Source organism: Bos grunniens, chromosome 5 (genome assembly GCF_055505025.1).
Source record: "Bos grunniens cultivar Pamir isolate PY7600 chromosome 5, Bosgru_T2T1.0, whole genome shotgun sequence".
In the NCBI taxonomy this organism is placed as follows: domain Eukaryota; kingdom Metazoa; phylum Chordata; class Mammalia; order Artiodactyla; family Bovidae; genus Bos; species Bos grunniens.
In genome coordinates, this window is record NC_141169.1 from 32,786,215 (window position 1) to 32,814,179 (window position 27,965).

General features: G+C 37.8%; 1 protein-coding gene and 1 long non-coding RNA gene across 3 annotated transcripts; one reads left to right on the plus strand and one right to left on the minus strand.

Moving 5' to 3' along the window:
* On the minus strand, nt 1-27,700 carry LOC147371723 (uncharacterized). Of its 2 annotated transcripts, XR_015163716.1 has the most exons (5): nt 26,571-26,673; nt 25,382-25,740; nt 24,499-24,546; nt 21,625-21,790; nt 1-492 (listed from the first exon to the last, which is right to left on the minus strand). It is a non-coding gene; the product is annotated as an uncharacterized LOC147371723 (long non-coding RNA). The 2 variants fall into 2 exon arrangements; XR_015163717.1 differs by lacking the exons at nt 1-492; nt 21,625-21,790; nt 24,499-24,546 and adding an exon at nt 27,400-27,700 and having other exon boundaries at nt 25,108-25,740; nt 26,571-26,652.
* On the plus strand, nt 17,727-18,707 carry LOC147371724 (olfactory receptor 10AD1-like). The gene has a single exon (XM_086399725.1). It carries the CDS (start codon nt 17,871-17,873, stop codon nt 18,705-18,707), a length of 837 nt encoding a protein of 278 aa, XP_086255851.1. The 5' UTR covers nt 17,727-17,870.
* Nucleotides 27,701-27,965: the final 265 nt, after the last annotated feature.

Sequence of the window (27,965 nt, forward strand, 5' to 3'; positions counted from 1 at the left end):
TTTGCAAATAAATCTTTATTAAACTTCTTCAAATTATTGTGATTTGAATGTGCCATCTGTTTCCTGGAAATGCTCTTATACAAGACCTTTCTCTTTTACTGAGGTAGTGGAAACAGTTATCTCAGATGCAAACGTTTGAAGGCTGTATGATGTATTAGAAAAATCATGGGCTTTGAAGTTGAAGAGCACTGAGTCTCATGTCATTCATTCATTTGGCAGATGTTGCTCAGTCCTGTTAGTTGTGGTAGAGATTTTAGAAACACAGACCATTCCCCAAGAACCCTCTTCTCCCACAGTGGTGGGTGCTGGCAATCACTTTAGTTAAGTATCATGGGACACCACCCCTCCCCCATCATCACCACGATCAGTATGATCAAGCTGGATCAACTACGTCCTCTTTCCTGGGATTTTGGTATGTAGTAAGTACAGTCCATTGCTAGCCTGGAACAAGCAGACACTCAAGCTATGGAGTAGTTGTCTTCTGCCATGTACCTGAAGAAACAAAAAAAAATTGGCAGGGAGAATAGGTGAAAGTCATCAGACAGAGGGAAGTAGAGGTAAAATAACGTGTCTCCAGACAACGAACCTAAGATAATGACTGCCCAGGATTTGGTTAGCTTTGGAGATCTGCCTACCTTCTTGCTCTTGAGTTTGTGAGATAACCATGCATCCTATATAAACTCCATTTTCCCCCTCAAAACTATTACAGATGAGTTTCTATTTCTCACAACAAAAAGTCTTGACTAAGACAGTCTTTAGCTCAATGTGGTTATAAAGACTGAGTGATAAATGAGATAAAGTATTTCAGATATCTAAATCAGAACCTCCAAAACATTACTTTCTCCCTTCCAACTGTAAATGACACTCGTGTGTCTGAGAATCAGACTTCCATGTTTTTTAGACTTCTTATTCAGAATGAAAAGCCCATATCACTGTCAGTATTTTTGCAAGCTGTTCATCATTCCAGCTTTTCCTCTTTCAAATGCTATTTTGTTCATGTTCTAGGTGCTAATATATTTGTGTTTTCATTTGTTTTAAAAATTTTGTTCCTGGGAGGATTGAGTTAATTACAGTTCTCTGTTCCTGACAAGCTATCATTGGTCCCTGCAAGGAAAGGCCCTCTTGATTTATGTCTTTAATAATTTTTATTCTGTCTTTATACCCTTTATCTCCACTCCCCTCGCCTCACTGCTGCAACAGTAGACAATTTTCTAATATGCTTAAAATGTATATATTTTGGTTTAAATGTGTTCTCAAAAGCTAGTTTTTATTTTGTAGGCATGAGAACTTAAATTTGAAATGCTAGAAAAAGGTAGAGACCCTCAATCTAACAAAGGGAATCCACAGAAACAAACAAAAAAACCTGTAGTTCATATCATACTTAAGATGAAATCTTGAATACTTTTTCCTTCATATAAGGAATAAAACAACTATTTCCATTCTTAGTATTTTAATCAGTATTAAGGCCTAAAGAGTAAAAAGGAAGAATTAAAACTGTCTTTACTAACAAACGGCATGATGGTACACACATAAAATCCATCCATGTTATGAAAATCCATTCATAACAAAGGTGGAACTGCTAAGCAGTATGGAAAAAGGTTTTTGAATTAAGGATACCCAAACAACTTGGCTTCCCCAATGGCTCAGTGGTAAAGAATCTGCCTGCCAATGCAGGAGATGTGGGTTCAATCCCTGGGTCAGGAAGATCCTCTGGAGTAGGATATAGCAACCTACTCCAGTATTCTTGCTTGCAGAATTCTATGGAAAGAGAAGCCTGGTGAGCTACAGTCCATGGGGTCACAAAGAATGAGACATGACTGAACAATTGAGCACACCCATACACAGACAACTACTTTTCATACAGAAAACAAGTGACACCAACATTTGCCTCCTACTTGATGTATGCAGAATACAAAAACCACTTCCATATCATTTATTAGATCTAATTGGTAAAACAATAAAGCTTTAGAAGATAAAATATAAAAATATTTACATGATGCCAGGGTTGGGAAATGTTCCTTAAGACAAAAGTACTAACAAAAAAAGGGGGAATCTTACATATGACTATATTAAAATTAAGAAATTCTGTTTACCATGTCCCAAAGAAAGACACGGAATTTTGTGAGCTGTGCATAGTAGCCTGTCAGTTGTTATACTTCTCTACCATTTATTAAATATTAGTAACAACAATGCTTGTTCTCAAAAAAATTAATGTCACCCTTTATGGAGTTAATCATCTTAATTCAGGACAGCTATTTCCCTTTTTAAAAATTATACCCAGCTTCAAAATTTGTTAGATTGCACAATATGGTATTTTGTATTTTGATCAGTTAAAAATTGGATAAGGATGAGTTTTTTCTTTAACACTATACCTACAGATGGTGCAATATATTCGATATTACTCTTTCAGACTTAGTGACAAGTGAGTTAAAGACTTTAGGACTTCATTTGTGGTTAAAGAACAAAGGATCCAGTGTTATTCCTGTACAGAGGTCTATTTATCACCCCAGAAAAAAATGTCCCTCAAGAATGAACCCAAGAGCCTGAGGAAAGGTCAGGATATGCCTCTTCATCTTGATTCAAAGTCAGAGGGAGATAGATTTAAAGTTATTTCTATACTACCTAGATTGGAAGCTGTTCATCTTCTTCATTTCATGTATCAATTTCAAAATAACATTCCTTCCCTAAAGATACTCCTAGAAGAGGTTGACCCCGTTTCTCACCTTGTTCTACAGATGACAGTTTCCTGATCTCCTGGCAGGGTGGCCTTTGTTTGCCTTACCCTCTGCTCTGGTTTCTCCTCATGTTGCACTAATGTCATGAACACAAGCGGTTCCTAATAAGGGGCTTCCTTCAGCACCCCAGTGGACTGTCCCTTGGCACATGATATCAAAGACTGCTTGAGGAGAAAGTGAAAATAGAGGCTTAAACGTGGCACACTATCACATTATCAGCCCTGTAGTCCCTGGCCAAGTTTGATGAAATGCTGCCTCTATAGCTTCAACCCTGTGCAATTGCTAAATCCATCTGAGCAAGGCAGGGGAGGAAATTAGAGCCTTCCTACTGCCAGCAGAGGTATGCAAAATTAGTCTTATTGACATGGCCCACCCTTTCCTGTGCTGTGCTGCTTATAAGGTCTTGCTTGGATTCTTATACTAACAAAACAATTGTTTAAAAAAAAGAGTATACAAGACAAGTAGGACATTTTGAACATGACTAGATAATCGATTTCATTTAGGAACTGTTCTGAATTAAACATTTTTCCAAAGAAAACTTCATTTCCTGGCATCTCACATTGGATTGAATCTTCCTTAATCCCTCGGGTTGACAGTGATAGGTTATAGGTAGGTTCTACCTCTGGGGAATGGGGATTCTTTGTCTGACATAAGGGGTCAAGAAACAGACATATCATGACCTCTAGTTCTTATAAACAGCAGTCTTAGGTGGGGAAAAAAATGTTCTGCCTGGCAAATCTGAAACTAACCCAGAATTTCCAGGGCGCTTTGCCAATGGACATGTTTCCCTGAGGATCCTAAGACTGCTCTGATCTGCTTAGACTCCTGAGACCTGATCAGATAAAGACAGACTTAAAAATGGATTCTTCATCTGTTATAGTAAGTTTCCTATAGTAGCCAGAGAGAAGCAGTCTCTACTTCCATGATGTTGTGAGCCTGCTGGATCTCTTGCTACACTGGTGTGTGCGTGTGTGTGTGTGTGATAGAGTGAGAAAGATAGCGTGGAGAGTACAGTAGAGTCAGAGGGAATAGAGACTTGGAAACTCAAAGTATACATGAGCAGCTGGCTTACAGCAGAACTCACAGCACCTTCACTCTGGGCCTGACAGCAGCACAGCCAATGTCCTCGCTTGTATATGCCAAAGCCCATGGAAAAGGTCAGTGAACGTATACTTCCCCTGTGCTGAAAGCTGACTCTGCCTCTGTTGGCATCCATCAGAGATGAACACTCACCGTCTCTCTCAGAAACCACTTGTGTTCAGATCACACAGGATTCAGCACAGTGGCCATATACAAGATGTCACAGGGTTATTTTTTTTATTTTAAAAAGCCAAATGTCACAGATCTTGACTCAGTTAACCCCTTGCTCTGTTTCTTCCTCTCTAGATGACTAGCTATGCGTCTGATTTCCCAACTATCTCCAGTTAGTTGCTTCTTCTGTATCTCCCCTCCGTGTTTCTATCAGGCTCTCTGAGTCTGCCCACCTGCCCTTCTTACTCTGGCTGAGGGGCAGATGGCTTGGATGAGACAGCTGGTCTGGTTTTGAAGTGACCTAAGGCAGAAAGAGCCCAAAACCAGACCAACTCTTCTGAGTCACCTGGCTGAATTGAGAGGGTTCCAGACTCCTAGATTAGCAGGTTGATTCTGTACCACCCAAGGCCATGTGCCATTTTGCTTATGTGGGCCTCTCAGTCTGTCTCCTATTTGGCTTTTCCTCTTTCTAGGAGTTTTTTTCTCTTTCTCTGGCTCTCTGTCTACCCTCACCATGGCTTTCATCTCCCTCTCTCTCTATCCCCACCTTTAATAATTTTTCCATTCTCTTTCAGCATGAATAGCAGAAAGGGCACTGTCCCAGGACCAGGAAGTTTCTTTTGGTTTTCATACACTAATGATAAATGGCCTTGATCCACAGGGGTTTTGAGGATACTAAATGGCCACAATTAGAGTCTTACCTCTCTACCTTTCTAGATACTTGACAAGTCAGGTCACTTCCTCTTTCCCGAGGTTCTGTTTCCGTTTTAAAGTCTTGTTAGTGGCACCTTTTCGCATGAAGTTCCTCACAGATTGTTGTGAGGCATATGTGAGAGAATCTAAACCATGGAGAGTCTTGGATGGAAGGGATGGTCCCAGTTATGTTTTCACAATCTAGTCTCACTTTATTTCTAATTTTCACTTTATTCCCCGATTTGACTTTATCTTCCATTTTCTTCCCATCCACCTTTTTTCCTTTTATCTTCCTCATGATGTGTTTCTCTTCCTCCTTTCCCAGTTGTGCTTTTCTCTCACTTCATTTTCCTGTGAATAGTTTTCCTGTTTATCTGTGCATTTTTCTTTCCTGCTCCTTTGAGAAAAGATGGCTGAGGAAGTCTCAAACAGGTTTATGAATATATTACAAAACAAGCAAATAACATGAAAAATCAGTTTTTCTCATTTTCTCTAAGGAATACAAAATAAATAAATTTAAAAGGAGGTAGGGCAAGGAGTTGAGATGAGACAAGAGTTTAACCTGATATACAAAAGAATTTCCTGATCCAGAAGAGTGATTTTTTAAAAACCACCAGTTTCTACCCAGGAATTTTCCATGTAAGTGGAACATTGGATCAAGATTTTAAAAGATCTCTTCCAACATACAGAGTGCAAAGAAGAAAAGAAGGGAGAAAAGAAGTAAAGGAGAAGGTAATGAATGTGTACTAAACAACTACTGTTGGTCAGTCACATTGAATATAGGTTTTTCCTTATCAATTAATATTTACACCAGTCAACAAAATGTTGTTAGTAAGTTTATCTACTTCCAAACCCTAAGCTTTTTCTATACATCTGCCATATATATGTATATTTCACATGTAGATGTTAATTTTCAAAATAGTATCTCCATCACCTCTAAATATTAATACAGTGTATGTCATTGACCTGATAATGCTTTAGTTCTTTCCAAGACTTTCAGATGGTCTGTCTTCTCTCCCTATCTTTGTATTTCTGATTCTTTTTACAATCTGTACAGTTTTTCTAGACAACATAAATGGCATTGTAGTTCACATTAACTGTAGCCCTAAGACTTCTAAAACAAGCCTATCTTCTGCTCAATTTTGACCTCATCAATCAAAAAGTACCTGTGTATAATTTCCAATGATCTCATCTTGTACAAATATCCAGGCCTTTAATAGTCAAGGACTAATCATTCTAAAGGGTTTCCCTGATGGCTCAGGCAGTAAAGAATCCACCTGCAATGTAGGAGACCTGAGTTCTATACCTTGGGTGGGAGGATCCCCTGGAGAAGGGAATGGCAACCCACTCCAGCGTTCTTGCCTGGAGAATTCCATGGACAGAGGAGCCTGGCAGGCTACAGTCCATGGGGTCACTAAGAGTTGGACACAAGTGAGTGACTAAGCACACTCACAGATCATTCTAAAAGTAGATTAACTGGTCACCTTTTCACTTTGTTTTCCCTCTGCTTTTTAGAGTATTGGAAGTGAAATGTTTTTTCAGGGGTGAACTTTTCCCCAAATTATTTAAAACCCCTTCTAGGGGTGGTTATTTTCAGAAGGTTTTTATTTGGTTTTTGCTCTATAGCTTAGATTGTGTCTCTGGGGAGGAGACAATGAACAACTATCAAGTGGAAACAAAGTGGATATGAAATCCATCTAAAAGTAAGAAAGTAGATTGAAAGAAAGATCTAAAATCACAGCTCACTTGTGGGTGCCAGAGAAGTTTCCTTGTGAATACAGCCTGTGCTTTTGTCTTGTCCGTAGCAGTAAAGATCTGTCATGCCAAGTGAGGGCCCTCACAATGTCAGACCGACATGCGACATGAAGTATAATTCTTCATGTTTCAGAAATATGGAGATTTTGCAATAGATCTAACTATAAAAGAATAGAATCTAGAAGAGTCAGAGTAAGGGGGAAAGGTCACATTTACCTTGAAAAATGTCTACTATGTGGTAAAGAAAGGATTGAACATAAGTCTTATTTTTTGCTAAGGCTATGACAATATAAATTGCTCTATAATAGATGAAGGTTAGACTTAGCCAGGTATTTGATAACAATATTTCTTTTAATTCCCATAAAAATCACAAAAGCTATTTAGATATTAATTCCACCGTAGCCTAAAGGGAGTGAACTAAGTATCCTAAAACTAATCCTCCTGTGAGCCTAATGATTAATTTTCACAATGACAGATTCACCTAAAATTCACATTTAACAAATTCATAACAGCTTATGTGTATTGATAGTTGGATGATTTCAACTCTTTAAGAGTTTTCTATTTTTGCATCTGCTTAGGGGTCTGTCTTTATTTCTCTTAATTTTAACGTCCAAGGAAATCATCTCAGAATATGACTGTCTGAAATGCATATGTCTAAGAATTATTAAATTTGATGGACTTTGCTTAATAATACCATGAGTTTAACCCTTCTAAATCTTTTTCAGTCCTTCGAGATGTATATTTTTAGCCACTTCAACATTCTTTTAGCCAAAGCCATTTCTATTTTATTTTCTTAATTCCAGTAGAATGGAAGCATCGTGAGGACAGTCTTTGTTGTTCAGCCGCTCAGTTGTCTCTGACTCTGCGACCACATGGACTGCAGTAAACAGGGCTTCTCTGTCCTTCCCTATCTCCCAGAGTTTGCTCAAACTCATGTGCATTGAGTCAGTGACACCACCCAACCATCTCATCCTCTGTCACCTGCTTCTCCTCCTGCTCTCAGTCTTCCCCAGCATCAGGGTCTTGATCAATTGCTCTTTCCCAAGTGTCTAAAACAGGGCCTGGCTCATAATAAGTTCTTTATGAATATTTGTTGAGTGAATGAATAAATTATGTATTTATTAAGTTGATCTATTTCTTTTTAATATACCTAATACGTTTTAATTACGTATACATATAGCTTTATTAAACAAACTAATTATATACAATATTTACTCAGTTTAACAAGGGTATTTTAAACACAAAGAGTAAGAAGATGTCATAAGTAAGTGAAAGTGTGTTTATCTTTGGTGCATTTTATAAATCATACCAAAATAATATTATTAGACATACTATTACTTTATACCATAAAAATGTATATATATATCAATATATGAAAGTACAAGGAGCCACTTTTAACATTTTGGTGAGCTTCCTTTGATCATTTATCAATGCAAAGGAAAATGCTGTTTAATTAATGTACTCATGGGTATACCAAATATGCTGGTTTATATTTTGCTCTTTGTTTCACTTAAAATTACTAAGTATTTCAGCATCATTATAGAGAGTTCATAAACATAATTTTAATGACCGTATATTTCAACACTTTAATCTTCTATAATATAGATAACCATTTCTCTATTATAGCTTTTTATTTTTTGCTGTTATAAATAATGCCATGATTTGCAATTTTGTGTATAAAGCTTTGGTAATTAATTTCTTGGAGTAAATTTTTAAATGGTTGATTCTATTCACATTAGAAAACTTATTTGGCACTGTGTGCCAGGCACTAGTCAAAAAACTTCACAAATATCGATTCATTTAATCCTCATAATGATCTAATAATGTAGTTACTGGGCTTCCCTGGTGGCTCAGATGAAGAATCTGCCTGCAAAGCAGGAGTCCCTGGGTTTGATCCCTGGGTCAGGAAGATCCCCTGGAGAAGAGAATGGTAACCCACTCTGAAGCTCTTGCCTGGAAAATTCCATGGAAAGAGGAGCCTGGTGGGCTACAGTCCTTGGGGTCACAAAAAGTCGGACACGCCTGAGCAACTAATATAATGTAGTTACTATCATTATTATTCCATCTTAGAGATGAGGAAGCTGAGGCATGTTAATTTAAGTCACCTTAGTTTACACAGTTGATATGTGTTGAAGCCAGAATTTTATTTATTTGTCAGAAATCTTTGCTTTGTTTGGGTAGATAGAGCACAACATTGTTGAGTTCAACACAATGAAGCCAGAATTTTAATCCAGATAATTGAACTCTGGGGTCAGTATTATTTAAAAGATCCTAAATTAAAAGAAATGAACATTTTTAAAGCTTTTGTTACATGTTTTCAAACTGCTTTCCCACCAAGAGTGGAGTACCACTTAACCAGCATGTTATAATTTTATAATTTATATAATTCAGTGGATCATAAATAGTATCTGTTTTAAAACTATTGTTTGTTATTAATGAGTTTGAACACTTGGAATGGTTTTTCCATTTTATGAATAATTAGTTCTTTTCCTTTTATCTCTTAAGATCTTGGTGTTTTGACAAGCTCTTTAAAATAAATTTCATATATTGTTGCCTCTTATATTTTCTTTTTTAGTTCTACCAGCTTTCCATTTGATACAGTCCAATCTATCTTTCTCTTCATGATTTCTTTTTTTTTTTTTTTCTCTTCATGATTTCTAGTGTGATTTAGGCAAAGCCTGAATTCCTATCAGAACATTCTGCAGTGGAGTGACAACTAAGAGTCTTGGGACTGGGACGAGCTAGAGGCTTCTAATAAACTAATTAACTCTATTAGTTATTGATAAGAATAGGCACAGTGCAGGAAGATCTTCTGTTTTTCCCTTAGAAGTTTATGTCTTGAGTTTCACATGAGATGTCCTTCAGAGGAAAGACTGTGGCTTAATAAAACACATCTGTGTGAGCCAGAAGGCTGATTGATGATTTATCACCTTTGGCACAGAAGTTCCCCTTCATTGAAAATTCTATTTTCTTTCATTCTTCCTGTGGGCTTTTGAAATATATTCAAAATTTTATACAACTACGGTTAAGTTATGGTGTGAAGCTTCCTTAAAACAAACTAAATAAAAAATCAATTTACATTCCTCAGTTCGCTTCCCTTGCCCTAAGGTTCTCTCTTTCTTTCTTGGAAAGCAGAAGGATCAATGAAATAGTGAAGAAATATTCAGCGTTATCATGGTGGTTTCTCTAATTTGTCCCTTTTTCTCTGTATTGCATGCTCTCATTTCCTGAGTAATACATATTTTTGTTTATTTAAAATTAAGGTAGGAGGATACATAGATCAATTGGAATTTAAAACTCCTTGAAATGTTCAAAAGAAAGCTAAAAATGCAAATTTTTCAGACTTAATTATGTATTAAGTATTTCAAATTTGATAAATATGAATTTCAGGTATATTTCAGTTAGTGGGTTACATAGATAGAAAGTGATCAACAAAAATCACATTGTTTAAATATTCATTTACTTGTTCAGAAACCATTAATCAGAAGTTTGCTTTGTGCTGGAGAACCAATACATATTTTTGTCCCACTATTAACGATTCTACAGTTATTTTCCTCTCAATGTTGTAGCCTTCTGACTGATTCTATGTTAGTGAATAACAGCATTTAAGTCAGAATTATACCAGCACCATTGAATTATTGATATGACTTAATCTTAATAAATTCATTAACCCATATTAATTCCTTGATCAGTTTTCTAGTATACTACTTAAAATATTTCCAGTTTTGTCATGTGAATAAAAATACTGAAGTTATTTTGATCCAGACTAACTTATTTATGTTTAACTTATCAATATACTTCTATCAGTCTTCTGTTCAAATCAATTTTACCATGATAGCTTCTGCTTCTATGAGATTTGTTTTGTGGGCCTTATTTTTATCCAGTCCCATTTTCCCAAGTCAAAATTTATAGATCTAAATCTTGCTGCATATAGTTTTACCTATTTTCAGTTTTATTTTGTATTGATTATTTCAATGTTATATTTAGTATTTATTTCTTAGCTAATCCATGATAAAGATTGTTAAATATATCAGTATTGGTCTACTGCCAGAATTGTTATAAAGCTAATTTAATTCTTCTGATCATTTGGAGGGCCTTGTATTAACTGTCCACAACATTTGTGGCTTAAAGAGCAAATAATGGAATCAAAACAGCTTACTTCTGAAAAGAAATTAAGTGATTTTTCATTAAAAGAAAAGAACGGGAAAGGTGATAGTTTATTGGGGAAGGCTTTGCTGAGGAAGCAGTATATAATTTGCATCACAAAAGATAAGAAAGAATTCACCAGAAGCCAATAGGGGTAAAGGACAATAACATAAAAAACGACCAGTATGTGTAAAAGTGTGGAGGCCAGGACTGGAGTGTGTGCATGGTAGGCACCAAACAAAAACTGAATGAACAAATAGATGGATTGTGTATGGTAAATCGTAAATGGAGTGGAGGGTGCATAAAGCTGGTAGGGGAGGTTGAAAAGAGGGAACGAAAGGCTAATTGGATATGGAGAGGAGTGAGTGTGGCTGTATCTTAATGCTATTAACACACAAGCAAACACAGAAGGAAGCATAGGCTCCAGTCCACGGTGCTTTTGGACCATTTTGACCTGAAATGAGACCTGATGCACTGAAATCTGTCCTATTTGCAATGAGTACAGAAAAGATCTTTCATTACTCCTTGGTCAGTCACTTGATGCTTTCAAACTCCTTGTTAAAATACTAAAACATTCCTTTAGTCTAACTTAATATTCTTGTTGCACTTACTTCTATTTTCTATTGTTCTGTCTTATGATCATTAGAGGAGAGCTCTTTACTATAGTTGAATAGGGGTATCTCCCAGAATATTCCTTCTTAACCTCATTAGTCTTTCTTTTCAGTGTTCTGATTCAGCGCCCTCCACAATATATTCTTTGTTTCAAGGATGATCTCATCAGTCTGTTAGCCAGGGGCATTATATACACTGAATTTTTTAAATACAAAGTGTATGTGCTGCTTTAGTTCTTATACTTGTCTCCAAGCCTCCAGTCAATGTCTTCTTTAGTTGCTTCTTTTCTTCTTTCTGGAAACTTTAAAGATAATGAGGAAATAAGGATAGCAAGGCATCATAAAAGGGCCTGTAAATATTTAACCTAAGGAAAAAGGCTAAAATGGCTAATCAATAGCTCCAAATCTTAAAGAGAATTCTTCCTTCATAATATATTGTTTTTATTAGGGATTAATTTCAAAGAAGGAAGCCTATAACTATAATGAAATATGAATTATCACATATGTGTGTGTACATGGGTGGGTGTGTGTGTATATTCCTGACCAAAATGTGACATTAAGTAACTGTATAACCTACAGGAGGTAGTGACATCTCTGCCTTAAGCAGCTTGGGAAAAGTTATTATAAGGACTTAAAAGGCCTGGTCTGAATCTCATTACCTTTATTTGCTAGATGTATGATCTTGGGCAAGTTACTTTAGCTCTCTGAGCCTCAGTTTTCCTCCTCTGTAAAATGGAGATAGTACCTATTTAATAGGTTTTTATAAGAGTTAAACAGAATAATATACATAAGTATGCTTTGTAAACTAGAAACTACTGTAAGTGAGTAAAGAAACTTTACCTGAGTTGACATTCATCTGGAATGATTTGAGAAATTTCACGTAAGGGATTTCATGTAAGAAATTTCATGTAAGCTAATGGGGTACTGTTTCTTCCAGAGAGGACCCCAAGTTCCATTGTCCTGCCTAGGCTAGCTCATCCACAGCCTCCATGAGACTGTCCTTCTTACCTGTTGAAATGGTTTGGTGACAAGCAGACCGTTTCTAGCTATAGCAACAGAATGAGGTAAGACATAATTTCTACAAGATTTTCCCATTTTTTGTATGTACCATAATATGCGTAACCAGTGCTCAACTGAGGGATATTTAAGTTATTTCTACAGGAAAGATGAACAGTGAGGTCAAAAGTGTTTTCTGTACTCTTATCCTATCCCCTCCTAGGTAGAAAATCTGGCCTCCCTGTAGGCTGAGGCAGAAACATAAAGAGAAAGGAAGAAATGCACCTAATCCTAAAAGTCTTCACCAATGCTAACAATACGCCTGCAAATGATAATTCTGCCCTTCCTTTTCACTCCAGTGGTGTGCTGAACCCAGTTGGTACCAGCTCTGAAGAACCAATTGTTAAATTTTGAGGCATTTTAAGAACTGATTGTTAAACATGGCCATTTTAACATATTATAACAAACCATTAAATATATTATAAGACACAGGTAATAGATACTAAAAATTCATTACTTTCTAAGTTTTTCACTACATTTTACTATTATCTATCCTCTCAAGGTCCTGTATTTACATCTGTTGTATCCATATGGTTGGAAAAGCATACAACAGTAATGTGACGGGCATCCCTTCCTAACTCCATGCTTAGTGGTGTCACATTTCTAGCAAAGTAGGTCATATGGGCGGAGAAGGCAATGGCACCCCACTCCAGTACTCTTGCCTGGAAAATCCCATGGACGGAGGAGCCTGGTGGGCTGCAGTCCATGGGGTCGCTAAGAGTCAGGCACGACTGAGTGACTTCACTTTCACTTTTCACTTTCATGCATTGGAAAAGGAAATGGCAACCCACTCCAGTGTTCTTGCCTGGAGAATCCCAGGGACAGGGGAGCCTGGTATGCTGCTATTTCCGGGGTCGCACAGAGTTGGACACGACTGAAGCAACTTAGCAGCAGCAGCAGCAGCAGGTCACATGGGAATATTTACACTATGGAAATTGGCAAATGTTACAAATCAGGTGTCCCTGGAAGAGCCATCTGTTAAACATGTACCAACATACTACCTCTTGAATTCATTTTTCAGATACTTTGGCTAGTAATTATAGGGCATCCAAACTCTGAAGCTGTGGGGGCAGTTGACTGTACCTTTTGGAATCAGACTCTCAGATTTTAATTCAAGTGTCTGCATGATATTGGGCAAATTGCTCCCCTTTTCTGTGTGTTTGTAAAATAAGGATGAAAGAAAGACTATCTATTCCATGTATGGTTTTGAAGCTTTAAAAACTTAATATTACACATCAGAACAAATAGTACATAATGCATAATGTGTTTCATAATTATTTTAATTTAGATAAATTTTTAAATTATGACATGGAAACCTCTTTCAAGTACTGCTTTACTAAGAAATTTTAATAATCAGGTATCACTATTGAATTTTATCAAACATCTATTTATAATTTAGAATATTCTCACCTTTGACATATTATTATGGTAGTTACAGTACTAGAATTCCTAACATAATCAGAACCTTAAATCACTGGAATGGATTTCACTAGATCATGATGTATTTTACTTTGCATTGATGAATTCTATTTGTTAAGATTTTACTTTGCCTGACTCATCATTATTAATAAACTGTCTTAGTTATAATTTTCTTTTGTATACTTCTCAGAGTTTGGATTCAACAGTTTGATGACTTTGTAAAAGTAGTTAGGAACCCATTATTTTTTCTATCATAAACTGTCAAAAATATTTGATTGCTGCAAAATTAGAAAGAACTCAGGAAACTATCATGGTCTGGAGCCATTTGGGGCTTAGCTCTTTGTCAATTTTCTCCGTTTTAGTACTTCTCAAACTTGACTGCAACATTGGAACCACCTGGGAAGTTTTTAAAAACACTGATGCCAGAATCCCTCCCCTTACATTGTTTTAAATATGTCTGGTTTGCAACATAGGCACGGCAACATCATGGCAACATTTTAAAACTCTTCAAGAGACTATAATGTGAAGCCAAAGTTCAGAACTGCTTCATTTCATTAAGTTTAGTTTGGTTTGGTTTAGTTTGGTTTCTATATTTTCTTTAATGAATTTTAGTGATTTATATTAACATTTACCTGGAAAATTATCTTTTCCTCCGACCTTCAAACCCGATGGTCATAGGCAAAATACTGTGGCATAACTATTTTTTTTCCTTTGTGGCTGTGATTATTAAAACTTGTTTATAACTTGTATATTGTGCTTTCTTCCTCTCATCTCATTTTTGTTGTTCTTATGTAAATAATAGTTCGTCTATTTTATTGATGTTTTCAGAGGACCAATTTCTTTGAAATTATTTATTATCTTTGAGTTTATTTATTAACTCTGAGTTTATTTATTAACTACTTTTTTCTGTTTTTGTATTCAATTATTTCTTCTTTGATCTTTCCATATATTCCCTTTTGGTTTTGCTTATGTTAATTTTATCTGCTTCTAACTTCTTGAGCTATTTCACTTCATTTAATTTATCTTTATTTCTTATTCTTAATGCAAGTATTTCAGGCTATTAACTTTTCCTTTAACAAATACCTGTGTATATATTTATTGATATATGCTTCCTTTTATTATCATTATATTTTTAGTCTGTAATTAATCTTTTGATTCCCTGTTTGATCTATCTAAAAGTTGTTTTCAGAGGGCTTTTTGTTTTTCAATGTTTACTAGATGGAGTGTTTTTCATAATCATGCCTAGTTTTATTGTTGTTACAAAATCCCTTCTGGTTTAGTAGCAAAATTCTTCTAAAACATCCACTCTATCTTAATTGAACATGTGTAACAGTAGGCACTTAAAGAAAATAACTCATATAATAAGTTTAATAAACAGAAAAGCAAGTGGCACCAGCTGCCCTTCCATCCCAGGCAGGTTGATCTCTTAGTTTGAGTCTTCTAATTGGGAGGGAAGTACCTGAGACTCAACCCACCAGAATCCCAGGTGTGTGATCAGGAATAAGGCCTTTTTCTCATTGCCTCCCTTACATGCTCCTATTGGAGGCAAGTCCACTCTACAATCATAAGATTATGCAAGAGTCAGCAAACCTTTTCTGTAAAGGACCAGCTAGTAAATATTTTAGCCTCCATGCATTGATTTACTAGTATTGCATGGAACATATTTGTAATAAAAAATTATTCATTGATTATCTGAAAAATCATATTTAACTGGGCATCTAATATTTTTATTTGCTAAATCTGACAGTCATATTTGCAGGCTAAATGGTCTTTGGCAAATATTCAGCTCTGCCTTTGTAGTGGAAAAACAACCACAGACAATACATAAGCAGATTAGTGTGGCTGTGTTCCAATTAAACTTTATTTATAAAAATAAACAATGGACTATATTTGTCTTGAGGGCTATACTTTTCAACTGCATTAGTAGTTTTTCAACGTTTAATGTACATCAGAATTACGTGGAAGGCTTGTTATAACACTGATTGCTAGACTCCATCCCCAGGGTTTATGATTCTGTAGATCTGGAGTGAGGCCCAATATAATTTCTATGAAGTTCCCAGGTGACCCTTCTGCTGCTACTAGTCTGTGGACCACACTTTGAGTACTACCACATTAGAAGAAATACCTACTGCCTTTTTATTCATAAAACCCACTCAGTAGAACAGGCTTAGTTATTATTATTCATTCAAAGACTTCACCAGTCTTATCAGATGGAAAAAAAAAAACAAGTGGTGAAATTTAATTATCCTCATGGCCACATCTTCCTAACATACATGGTATATTCGGGTTAATTTTAAAAAGTCACTCCCTCTCAGAACAGGATTAGAAGAAAGGTACCACTTTGAATCCACACAGCCCCTCACCAGGGTACGCGGCTTGGTTAAGCTGAGCAAAGGCTGGACTTCAGCAGCCACTGTGACCTTCAGGAGCCTTTGGGCAGTGCACAAATGGTGCAACACTCCTGGAAGCCCTGCTGATCAGAAGAATGTTATCCACAATTTATCAAAACAATACCCTCTAAATTTATATATTCAGTAAGAGTTTATTTCTTTTCTTGAAGTTAAAAAAAAAATGAGCAAGCAATATTCCTTTTTTTTCCCCACTTGGATTTGACAGGCTTTTTTTTTCACCTTTATTGAGGTATAATTTAAAAAAATTATATGATATTTGAAGTGTGCAATGTGATGATAAACAGTATTCTTAAGGAAAATCCCATACACTAGCTGACACCTGTACTCTTTTTCTCTCATCAAGGGGAGAAAATAAATAAATTTTAAGAAATCTCCTCTATGTGGAAATTTAAGAAGAATTTTAATGCCTAGTTTTAGTGTGGTCGATATGATCTGAACTTTTTTGGACCTTAAGAATTCATTTAAGATCTTTTTATACTCTAATATACCAATAATATGTTGCAAGTGTTTCATGACCCTTCCAAAGGGTACATTCCCTGTATGGAGGCGATAGAGTTTGAAATATATCTGCCCATACATGTTTGCTTTTTATTAATATTGTCCATATGTTATATGGGTTTTCTATGAGCTCACTTATCCTCCTGATTTAATTACTTGGGGTATAGTATAATATCCATGGAGTCAGGGAGTAAGTTCTCTGCATGATTTTATATCCTTGGCACCCAGCTCAGTATACGGAACACACTAGGCATTCGTTTATTAAATGAATAAACCATTTTTGACTGTAAAGTGGAGTGGAGTGCAGTTGTTCCCAGTTCCGCATTCAAATGAAGAATGAATTTTTATTCTTTTTACTTCCTCCCTATATTGCATTGCATTCCCCAACCTGGAATCAGTTGTAATCACTGCATTTCTTCTTGAAAATATACTCCCCTCACTTAAGTTCCTATGGAAGTTTCCACTCAGCCTTGTTTTGGTCTTCAAAGCTTTTAAAATATAAACATTAAAAAAAAAAACCTACTGAAAATACATGAACTAAAATATAGACTGTAGTTTCCCTCTGGTTGATTCTTTGTATTTATTTATTTAGCTTTTGCTTTTTTGGTATTTTCCAGATGTTCCACAAGGAGCAGACATTGGTTGTATATTTAAAAGAACAAAGAAAATTTATCATAAGAAATAGCAGTCATTTTTTTTCCTCTAGTATTTCTACTCTCTGGTTTGAGTTCTACTCATTGAGGTTACATAGAAAAAGTAAATTTTCTCTTCTAGATGAAAAACCTATGAACATTTAAAAAGGACCTCTCAGAGTGTCCCTAAGTCTTCCCCTTAAAGTTTCCTTTAAAAGTCTGTCACGTGGTTTCTAGATCATTCACCATCTTTTTTGTCTGAACATAATCCCTTTGGTGGATAATCATTTAAAATAGAGGTCCAGAACTGGATATGGTATTTCAAGTACAGCCTGATGCGTAGAAAGGGTAATAGATCTGCCTTGGTTATACTATGGTTCCATTATCGCAGCCTGCAATAAAACTAGTATTTTCAGTGCCCGTGACAGTGCCGACTCACGTGCAGTTTACTGAGATTCCCGTATCTTTCACTCATTTTCCCCTACCTATACCCTACTCTCTTATCTGTGCTTTATCTATCTTCCCTTCTCAAGCAGGCCCCAGGTGGTAGACACAAGGAATGGCAGCACCGTGACTGAGTTTATCCTCGTGGGCTTTGAGCAGAGCACCCCTTCCACTCGGGCATTGCTCTTTGCCCTCTTCCTAGCCCTCTACAGCCTTGCCATGGCCATGAATGGCCTCATCATCTTCATCACCTGGACAGACCCCAGGCTCAACAGCCCCATGTACTTCTTCCTTGGCCACCTGTCCTTCCTGGATGTCTGCTTCATCACCACCACCATCCCACAGATGCTGATCCACCTAGTGATAAAGAATCACACTCTCACCTTTGCCTCCTGCTTAACCCAGATGTATCTGGTTTTTGGTGTGGGTGTGGCTGAGTGCATCCTCTTGGCTTTCATGGCCTATGACCGTTATGTTGCCATCTGCCACCCACTTAGCTATGCCCAGATCATGAGCCGGCAGGTCTGTGTGAGACTGGTGAGTACAGCCTGGTTCTTTGGGCTGATCAATGGCATCCTTCTTGACTACATGACATTTCGTGGTCCCTTCTGCAGAGACAACCACATAGAAAACTTCTTCTGTGAGGCCCCTATAGTGATTGCTCTCTCCTGTGGAGACCCCCAGTTTAGTCTGAGAGTCATCTTTGCCGATGCCATTGTGGTGCTGCTCAGCCCCATGGTGCTCATCGTCATCTCCTATGCCCACATCCTGGCCTCCATCCTGGGCAGGAACTCCTCCTCTGGTCGAGGCAAGACCTTCTCTACTTGTGCCTCTCATCTGACCGTGGTCATCTTTTTCTACACCTCGGCCATGTTCTCTTACATGAACCCCCGCAGCACACACGGTCCTGAAAAAGACAAGCCTTTCTCCCTCCTCTACACCATCATCACCCCCATGTGCAACCCCGTCATCTACAGTTTCCGAAACAAAGAAATGAAGGGGGCCATGGCGAGGGCCCTTGGGAGAAGCAGCCTTTCCCAAGCAGAGTCTGTGTAGTTAGAAACACCTGGACGGGCAGCTACTTCCCCTGACTTCCCCTCCTGCAGCCGGAAGAAGTGGGAGATTCACTAGCTGACAAGCTCCAGGAAGGAGTACTCACGGCTTCCTTTCTGCTAGTACAAGACTTGAAAGATCCTGCTGTTGTTGTTCAGTTGCTAAGTTGTGTCTGACTCTTTGTGACCCCGTGGACTGCTGCACACAAGGCTTCCCTATCCTTCACTATCTCCCAGAGTTTGCTCAAACTCATCTCCATTGAGACAGTGATGCTATCTAACCATCTCATCCTCTGCCACTCCATTCTCCTCTTGCTCTCAATCTTTCCCAGCATCAGGGTCTTTTCCAATGAGTCAGCTCTTCAAACCAAGTATTGGAACTTTAGTTTCAGCATTAGTCCTTCCAATGAATATTCAGGGTTGATTTCCTTTAGGATTAACTGGTTTGATCTCCTTGATGTCCAAGGGACTCTCAAGAGTCGTCTCCAGCACCACAATCTTTATGGAAGATCCTGTTGATGTTTAATAATGCTCATCTATCTAATTTCACTTCCACCAAATTTCTCTTAGTTATACATTTTCATGATTGGAGGGGAAAGTGTAATAAAGTGGAGGAGTGTATTCCAAAATTTGGGGGAAAGTAGTATGATCCTCTAGAGAAATTCATCAAAGAGGATGACAAGTTCATTCTTTCCAGAGCATTTCTTTCCAGGGCAAAGTCAACTGGTAGGAACATTAAGATTGAGAAAGGAGCAGATTGAGAGCCATGAGGGAAACAAAAGGATGTGGAACATAGGGGAAAAAAAACAATGAGTAGGAGAAATAGTGGAGAAGGCAATGGCACCCCACTCCAGTACTCTTGCCTGGAAAATCCCATGGACAGAGGAGCCTGGAAGGCTGCAGTCCATGGGGTCGCTAAGAGTCGGACACGACTGAACGACTTCACTTTCACTTTTCACTTTTATGCACTGGAGAAGGAAATGGCAACCCACTCCAGTGTTCTTGCCTGGAGAATCCCAGGAATGGGGGAGCCTGGTTGGCTGCCATCTATGGGGTCTCACAGAGTCGGACACGACTGAAGCAACTTAGCAGCAGCAGCAGCAGGAGAAATACGCTGTAAGGTATGTGACACCATCCCTCTATGCCTGCCTCAAAATTCTCCATGAAATTTGTCTCCCTATATAAGAATTGATTAATAGGATTACTTCTCAGAGGCAGCAAGAGGAGGAGCTGTATGTCAAATGCATGTGGATTTTTGATGGAGAAGAGGAAGAACAGAAGCAAGAGCAAAAGTCTCTGGAGAGCACCTACTTCCCCACATTGTAAACTGGGGGTGGGAGCTGTAGATAGAAATCTCCTAGGATCAAGAAATCTTTGAGTGACATCTGCATTGTACAAGAATATATAATAGCACTTTGACCTATTTACACATTTATTTGCTACAACTTGTAAATTTTGACACTAACCTGGATACAGTTTAAGTGTATCCTTTTTTTCATGAAGATTCCTTCCTATCTCTTGCTTTACCTATAATATACTACATTTCCTGAAACTATACTTACAGTTCTATCTTCTGTCTTCCCCACCACTGTTCTATTTCTGAAAATCTAGAGCAGAGGTTCTAAGTAGGGATGATTTTCTCCCCCAGGGGTATTCAGCAATATCTGAAGGTATTTTTTTGGTTGTCACTACTGGAGGAAAGAGTAAGGTACTAGCATCTAGTAGGTAGAGACCAGAGATGCTGCTGAACATTCTATAATACAAAGGAAATCCCCTAAAATAAAGAATTGTATGGCCAAAGATGTCAGTAATGTCAAGGAGAGATGAGGTGTTAAAATGGAAGAATCATAAAAATGATGAGAGTTATTGATATGGGGAGGGAAGAGATAGGAGGAAACCAAGGAGAATTTAGAATACAGAATTCTATCTTATCTGCAAAGTCATTTTCTGCTGGACTGTGGGCAGGATTTCTGCTGACACTGCCATAGCAACAATCCATGTAAATAGTTGTAATAAAAACCTTCCCTAAAACCTCTCTGTTTGTCTCTATTTAAACTTACCCTTACCCCCACCAACTTTTTTTTTCAAGTTATAGGAATTTCCTAGCCAGTCATGCCCTTCTGTCTATCACTAGTCTGGATTCCTACTTAAATTCTACTCTTTCCCTCTGTTACTTCCAACCAAAATTCATCCACCCAATATCCATCCTTCCCTTGTTCCCACAAATCTCACATTTTTGCCTAGCTCAGTCTCACCATTCATCACCTCCGCCTGTTTACAGTGGGACTCTTACAATGCCATTTAGTGAAATGTGTGCAAACCATGTACGCTATTATGGAAATACTACCTATAATTTCAATACTTTTTCTCATCCACTTTACCAATCTCCTCCTTTTACCAATGCTTATATTTCCCCACCCATATGCTCCACCCATCCTGAAGGGTCCGCTCTACCTTTTATGTATGCTAGACATTTTTTTTTTTGCCCTTCTAAAACTAAATGCATACGTTCTCCCCTGATCTGTGTCCTGATAGATAGACTTTTGTTGACTGCCTTCATTACCTTCTAAGCTCTGGTTGGGTTCAACTAATAAGAGTTAGTAAGAGTAGAGGAAAGCAGGAAGAGAGTGGGTGTGTTTATTTTCCTGTCTCCTTCCCTGATGTTCCAGAGCCCCTATCAAGTGGCCTTCTTTTACAGCTCCCTTCCCTGTTCCTGTAAGGTAGTACCTGGTCCCACTCTTGAGAGCCTAGGGTGCTTTTCCATCCCTCTTTGACTCCTGCATCTTTATAATTCCCCTTATTGGTCCTACATAAGTACACCAATTATTTCCTTCCGCTGCACCCACTAGGGATTCCCAGGTGGAACAAGTAGTAAAGAATTTGCCTGCCAGTGCAGGAGATGAAGAGACATGGGTTTGTACCTGGATCAGGAAGATCCCCTAGAATAGGAAATGGCACCCCACTCCAGTATTCTTGCCTGGAAAATTCCATGAATGGAGGAGCCTGACGGGCTACAGTCCATGGGGCTGCAAATTCGGACACGACTGAGCGACGGAGCACCACACCCACTGGCTGAGTAACAGGTATCTAGTACAAAAACAAATGGAAAATTCCTCAAAATAGCCTGCATGTTGGTCCATAAAACAAACCTTAAAACATTTCATAGGTAAGGAATCACACAAGCCAAGTTCTCTAATCATAATGCAGTTAAAAGTTAGCAATCGATTCATGTTGATATATGGCAAAACCAATACAATATTGTAAAGTTAAAAAATAAAATAAAATAGAAAAGAAAAAAAAAAGTTAGCAATCAGTATCAAAAAGATACCTGGAAAGAAACCCATATGTTTGGAAATTGAGAAACATAATTCTAATTAAGAATGAATTATAAGTCTAATCTTACATGGAAAGAGTATGGGGCTTAGAAGTTGTCACTCCCACCTTCATCAGTGAAAAAGAAAAACGAATGAACAAACTGAACATCAACACTTCTTAGGTCCATTGGAGAACTGAAGTCACAGGGCAAACCACCACTCCAAAAACTGGGACACAGGTGAACACAGAGAATCCCAGCTTCCTTAGGAGCAGAAGCTGCAGCTAGAGCCTGGTCAGAACACTTAAAGGAAAATTGACTAGTTATTGAGACTGAGCATGGGTTGGCTTCATAGAAAAATACTCCTGGAGGCTCATCCTTAGGGAAGCCGTCTTAGTTTTATGAGTTTTACTTGCAGCCTCCCCACCAGATTCTCATGATGAAGATCAAAAAGAAAAAAAAAATCCCTTTATGCTTCAGCAGTGGGAAGGGAAAATAACCATTCTGAAATAAGCTCAGAGAGCTCTGTTCTCCTTAACAGACTGTCCTCAAGGAATACTACCTTATGAGAACCTAACCAACCTGGGGAAGGATCCAGAAAAAAAAGAAAATGTGAGAAGGTAAAGGTCACAGCATAAGGACACAGGCTCACTAGGAAACCAAGACCTACTCGCAGGACCACAGGATGCTTCCATTCCCCCACCGCTTACCACCACATCAGTAGGACTTGAGGATTTCAAGAATTATACCCTAAAGGCCTACAGTCTTCAGTCCCTATTTAGGAAGGAGTCTCTAAGAAACAAAAAGATAACAGAGGAGACGAAAATAAGGACACTAGAGGAAATTTTAGCCTCTGGCACCACAGCTACAGCAAACATAAACACTGCCCAACACCTAGCAAGAGCAATATAAACCTCCACTAAAGGCCTATTTATCTCACTTCCTTTTTCCTGACACCTCATGCTTGGTTTTTTAACAAAAGAGCCAATTATGGTAAAAATTAGAAAATTTCACAAGCCCCAAAATCGTGATGAATCTACATACAATTTTGTGGGATGTAGCTAGAGCAGCACTTTCTTATATTAGAAGAAAAAAGAAAAGTTAAAATCTAATAAATTAAACTACTAAGTTAATCACATGTTAATAAATTATGCAAGGCAAGCAGGAGAAAATGTATATAATGGATTTATCAGTAATGCTGTCCAGCCATCTCATCCTCTGATGCCCTCTTCTCTTTCTGCCCTCAATCTTTCCCAGCATCAGGGACTTTTCCAATCAGTCATCTGTTCACATCAGATGACCAAAATACTGGCTCTTCAGCTTCAGCATCAGTGCTTCCAGTGAATATTCTAGGTTGATCTCCCTTAAGATTGACTGATTTGATCTTGCTGGCCAAGGGACTTTCACGAGTCTTCTCTAGCACCACAGTTCAAAGGCATCAATTCTTTGGCGTTCTGCCTTCTTTACAGTCCAGCTCTCACAACCATACATGACCACTGGGAAGACTATAGCCTTGACTATCCAGACCATTGTTGGCAGATTAATGCCTCAGTTTTTCAACACACTGTCTAGGTTTGTCATTGCTTTTCTGCCAAGAAGCAATCGTCTTCTGATTTCATGGCTGCAGTCACCGTTCGCAGTAATTTTGGAGCCCAAGAAAAGGAAATCTGTCACTACTTCCACCTTTTCCCCTTCAATTTGCCATGCAATAATGGGGCCATAAGCCAGGATCTTAGTTTTTCTAATATTTAGTCTTAAGCCAGCTCTTTCACTTTCCTCCTTCACCCTCATCAAGAGGCTCTTTAGTTCCTCTTGTCTTTCTGCCATTCCAGTGGTATCATCTGCATATCTGAGGCTGTTGACATTTCTCCTGCCTGTCTTGATTCCAGCTTGTAACTCATCCAGCCTGGCATTTCTCATGATGTGCTCATGAAGGGGAAATCAGCTACACATATACATAAATCCACTCTTTTGTAGATTCCCTTCCCATCTAGGTCACCACAGAGAACTGAGTAGAGTTCCCTGTGCTATATATAGTAGGTTCTCATTAGTTATCTATTGTATTTTATATATAGGAGGGTATTGATGTCAATTCCAATCTCCCAATTGACACTGCAATTTTTATAAATTATAAGTTTGTGGTACCCTGCACTGAGCAAATCTATCTGCACCTTTTTTCCAATATCATTTGCTTATATCACATTATGGTAATCCTTGCAATATTTCAAACTTTTAGTTAGTATTATATTTCTTATGGTGATCTGTGACCAGTGATCACTGATGTTACCATGATGACTTACTGCAGACTCAGATGATGGTTAGCATTTTTTAGCAATAAAGTTCACTTAATTGAATAGGTACATTGTATTTTAGACATAATGTTATTGCACACTTAATAGACTATCGTACAGTGTAAAAATAACTTTTATATGCACCGGGAAAACCAAAAAGTTTATGTAACATGCTTTCTTGCAATACTTACTTTATTTTGGTGGTCTGGAATGGAACCCACAATAGTATGGAGGTTTGCCTGTATAATAGAAAAGAGGGAAAGACCTCAAAAAAATGAAAATAGAACTATCATATGACTCAGCAATTACACTCAGATATATGTCCAAAGAAAGGAAAACACTAATTCAAAAAGATATATGCTTCCCACTGTTAATAGCAGCATTATTTATGATAACCAAGATATGAAAACAACCTAAGTGTCCATCAAAAGATGAATGGATAAAGAAGATGTGGTGCATTTATATACAGCAGACTACTATTCAGGCATTTAAAAAAAAAGAATGAAATTTTGCTATTTGCAACAACATCGATGGAGGGTATTATGCTAAGTGAAATGAGTTGGACAGAGAAAATACATACTCTATGATATGACTTACACATGGAATCTAAAAAATAAACTAGTGAATATATCAAAAATGAGGGAAAATCCTCAACTTTTAAAATAACTTTGATACCAATACTTGACAAAGACAAAATAAGCTAATATCACTTATGAATAGAATTGTAAAATTTCTAAACAGAATTGTCTCCCTACATGTTAAAAATATAATACCTTGTATCATGAACAAACTTGAGTCTATCCCAGGACATTCAAAATTTATTTAACATCAGAAAATGAATTAATGTAAATCATTACATTAATAGACAAATGGAGAAAAATCACATGATAATATCAGTAGATGCAGGAAAGGCATCTATTTTACTGAAAATTCACACCTGTTTATAATTTAAAAAAAAAAAAAACAAACAACTCTTGGCCAACCAGGAATAGATACATACTTCCTTAACCAATAGAGTGATCATATACCAAATCTCTGCAAGCATCACCCTTAATAGGGAAACATTAAAATTACCTTTAGATTATAAACAAACCTAGGGTAACCATTATCCCTACTTTTATTCAAAGTTGTACTGAAAATCCTGTTGTTGTGCAGTTGCTCAGTCCTGTCCGACTCTTTGTGACCCCATGGACTGCAGCATGCCAGACTTCCATGTCCTTCACTGTCTCCCAGAGTTTGCTCAAACTCATGTCCATTGACTTAGTGATACCATCCAACCATTTCATCCTCTGTCGTCCCCTTCTCCTCCTGCCTTCAATCTTTCCTATCATGAGTGTCTTCTCCAATGAGTCAGCTCTTAGCATCAGGTGGCCAAAGTATTGGAGCTTCAGTTTCAGCATCAGTCCTTCCAATAAATATTCAGGGTTGATTTCCTAGATTGAAGATCATATATAGTACAGTAAAGCAAGGGAAGTACATAAGTTGTATAAGAACTAGAAACAAAAATGCAAAACTTTACTTAGGGATGGCATGATTGTCTTCATAGAAAAACTAAAAAAAGTACAGATAATTTATTTAAATTAATAGAATTAAACAAGTCTACTAGATGCAAAAATCAACTTGCATTTTTATATTCCAGCAAATAAAATAGAAAAATAAATTTTAAGACCATTTTAAATAATATCCAAAATATAAAATATATAGGAATGACCATAATGAAATAGGGCAGTTCTTCATGGAAAGATGCACACAAATTATGGAATGTCATTGCTGCTAAGTCACTTCAGTCGTGTCCGACTCTGTGCGACCCCCATAGACGGCCTCTTACCAGGCTCCCCTGTCCCTGGGATTCTCCAGGCAAGAACACTGGGGTGGGTTGCCATTTCCTTCTCCAATTCATGAAAGTGAGGTTGCTCAGTCGTGTCCGACTCTTAGCGAACCCATGGACTGCAGCCTACCAGGCTCCTCCATCCATGGGATTTTCCAGGCAAGAGGACTGGAGTGGGGTTCCATTGCCTTCTCCATGGAATGTCATTAGGGAAAATGTAAATAAACAGAAATATAAACATATAACATAACATCGATAGATACACACTTTTTCCTAATGACTCGAAGTTATACCACTTTTGGACAGCTTTTTTTGGTATAATTATTTTCACCCACATTTGAACTGAACATCATGTTTGGGTTAGAATTGTGCTAATAAAATGCTATGGACCAGAGGTGATAAGGAAGTGAGGAGACGAGTGAGCTTCTTTCTTACCATATCAATGAATGATGTAGGAATAGGTGCTTTAAAAGAGCTTGACAAGTTCACTGTTTTTCAGAAGTTTTTGAGTGGATATCTGAAAGATCATAAAAAATCTTTGTTGCAAAAGTCACTTTCCTGAAGCTTAACTTCTGTGCATTATGTTTCAAAATCACACTTTCCTCCAAACTTATTTATGTTACAAAAATGCCTAAATTATATTAGATTTTGTAAGATGCACACGTGAAGATGGTGGTGGAGGTTTCTGTTATACGATGAGACCGGGGGTGAAACCACCCTGCACAATTAGACTTAGATGCTAAGTATCATAGATGCTTAGACTCACTCTAGAGTCAGGACACAAGCAGCATAAACTTCAACTTTATAGGAACTCATGCACTCCAAGTAGAAAGAAGAGCTACAGAGAACTGAAGGAGTAAGAGAATTACTGAAGTTCTTTGACTTATGCAGAATCTAATTCAATGTCAAGCAAGATTTGGGAGAACAGTGGGTGAATTAGGGGAAAGAAGGTTATTTTAGATTTGAAGAACAGAATTGTGACAATAAAGAGGTAGAGGATGGTGGTTACAGAAGGAGCATGTTATCAATGATGTATGTTCCATCAGGGAGTGCTTTTCTTTTTCTTTCTTTTTTTTTTTTAGGGAGTGCTTTTGGCTGTTTACCACCCTATCAGCAGCATTTAATAAGGTAACTGTTTCATATGTGTATTTCAGTTCAGTTCAGTTCAGTCGCTCAGTTGTGTCTGACTCTTTGCAACCCCATGAATTGCAGCACGCCAGGCCTCCCTGTCCATCACCAACGCCCAGAGTTCACTTAAACTCACATCCATCAAGTCAGTGATGCCATCCAGCCATCTCATCCTCTGTCGTCCCCTTCTCCTCCTGCCCCCAGTCGCTCCCAGCATCAGGGTCTTTTCCAATGAGTCAACTCTTCGCATGAGGTGGCCAAAGTACTGGAGTTTCAGCTTTAGCATCATTCCTTCCAAAGAAATCCCAGGGCTGATCTCCTTCAGGATGGACTGGTTGGATCTCCTTGCAGTCCAAGGGACTCTCAAGAGTCTTCTCCAACACCACAGTTCAAAAGCATCAATTCTTCGGCGCTCAGCTTCCTTCACTTTAGCCAATCTTTATTGTTGTGTTGAACACAGTGAACACAGTATAATGATATGAAAAAAGTAGTGAATTGGGGGCACAAGGAGTGATATCTAAGTCATAAGAAACCCTAACTAGAAAATTAATTCAAAATAAAATTGTACAATAGGTGCTCAAGAGTTAAAGGCTCCAAGATTTGAAGCTGAGGGCATGAGGATAATGACACTTGGCAGGCCCCCATAAATATCAACTCATCTCATAAACAGAACAGAAACCCTGAGACTATTCTAGACCTTCC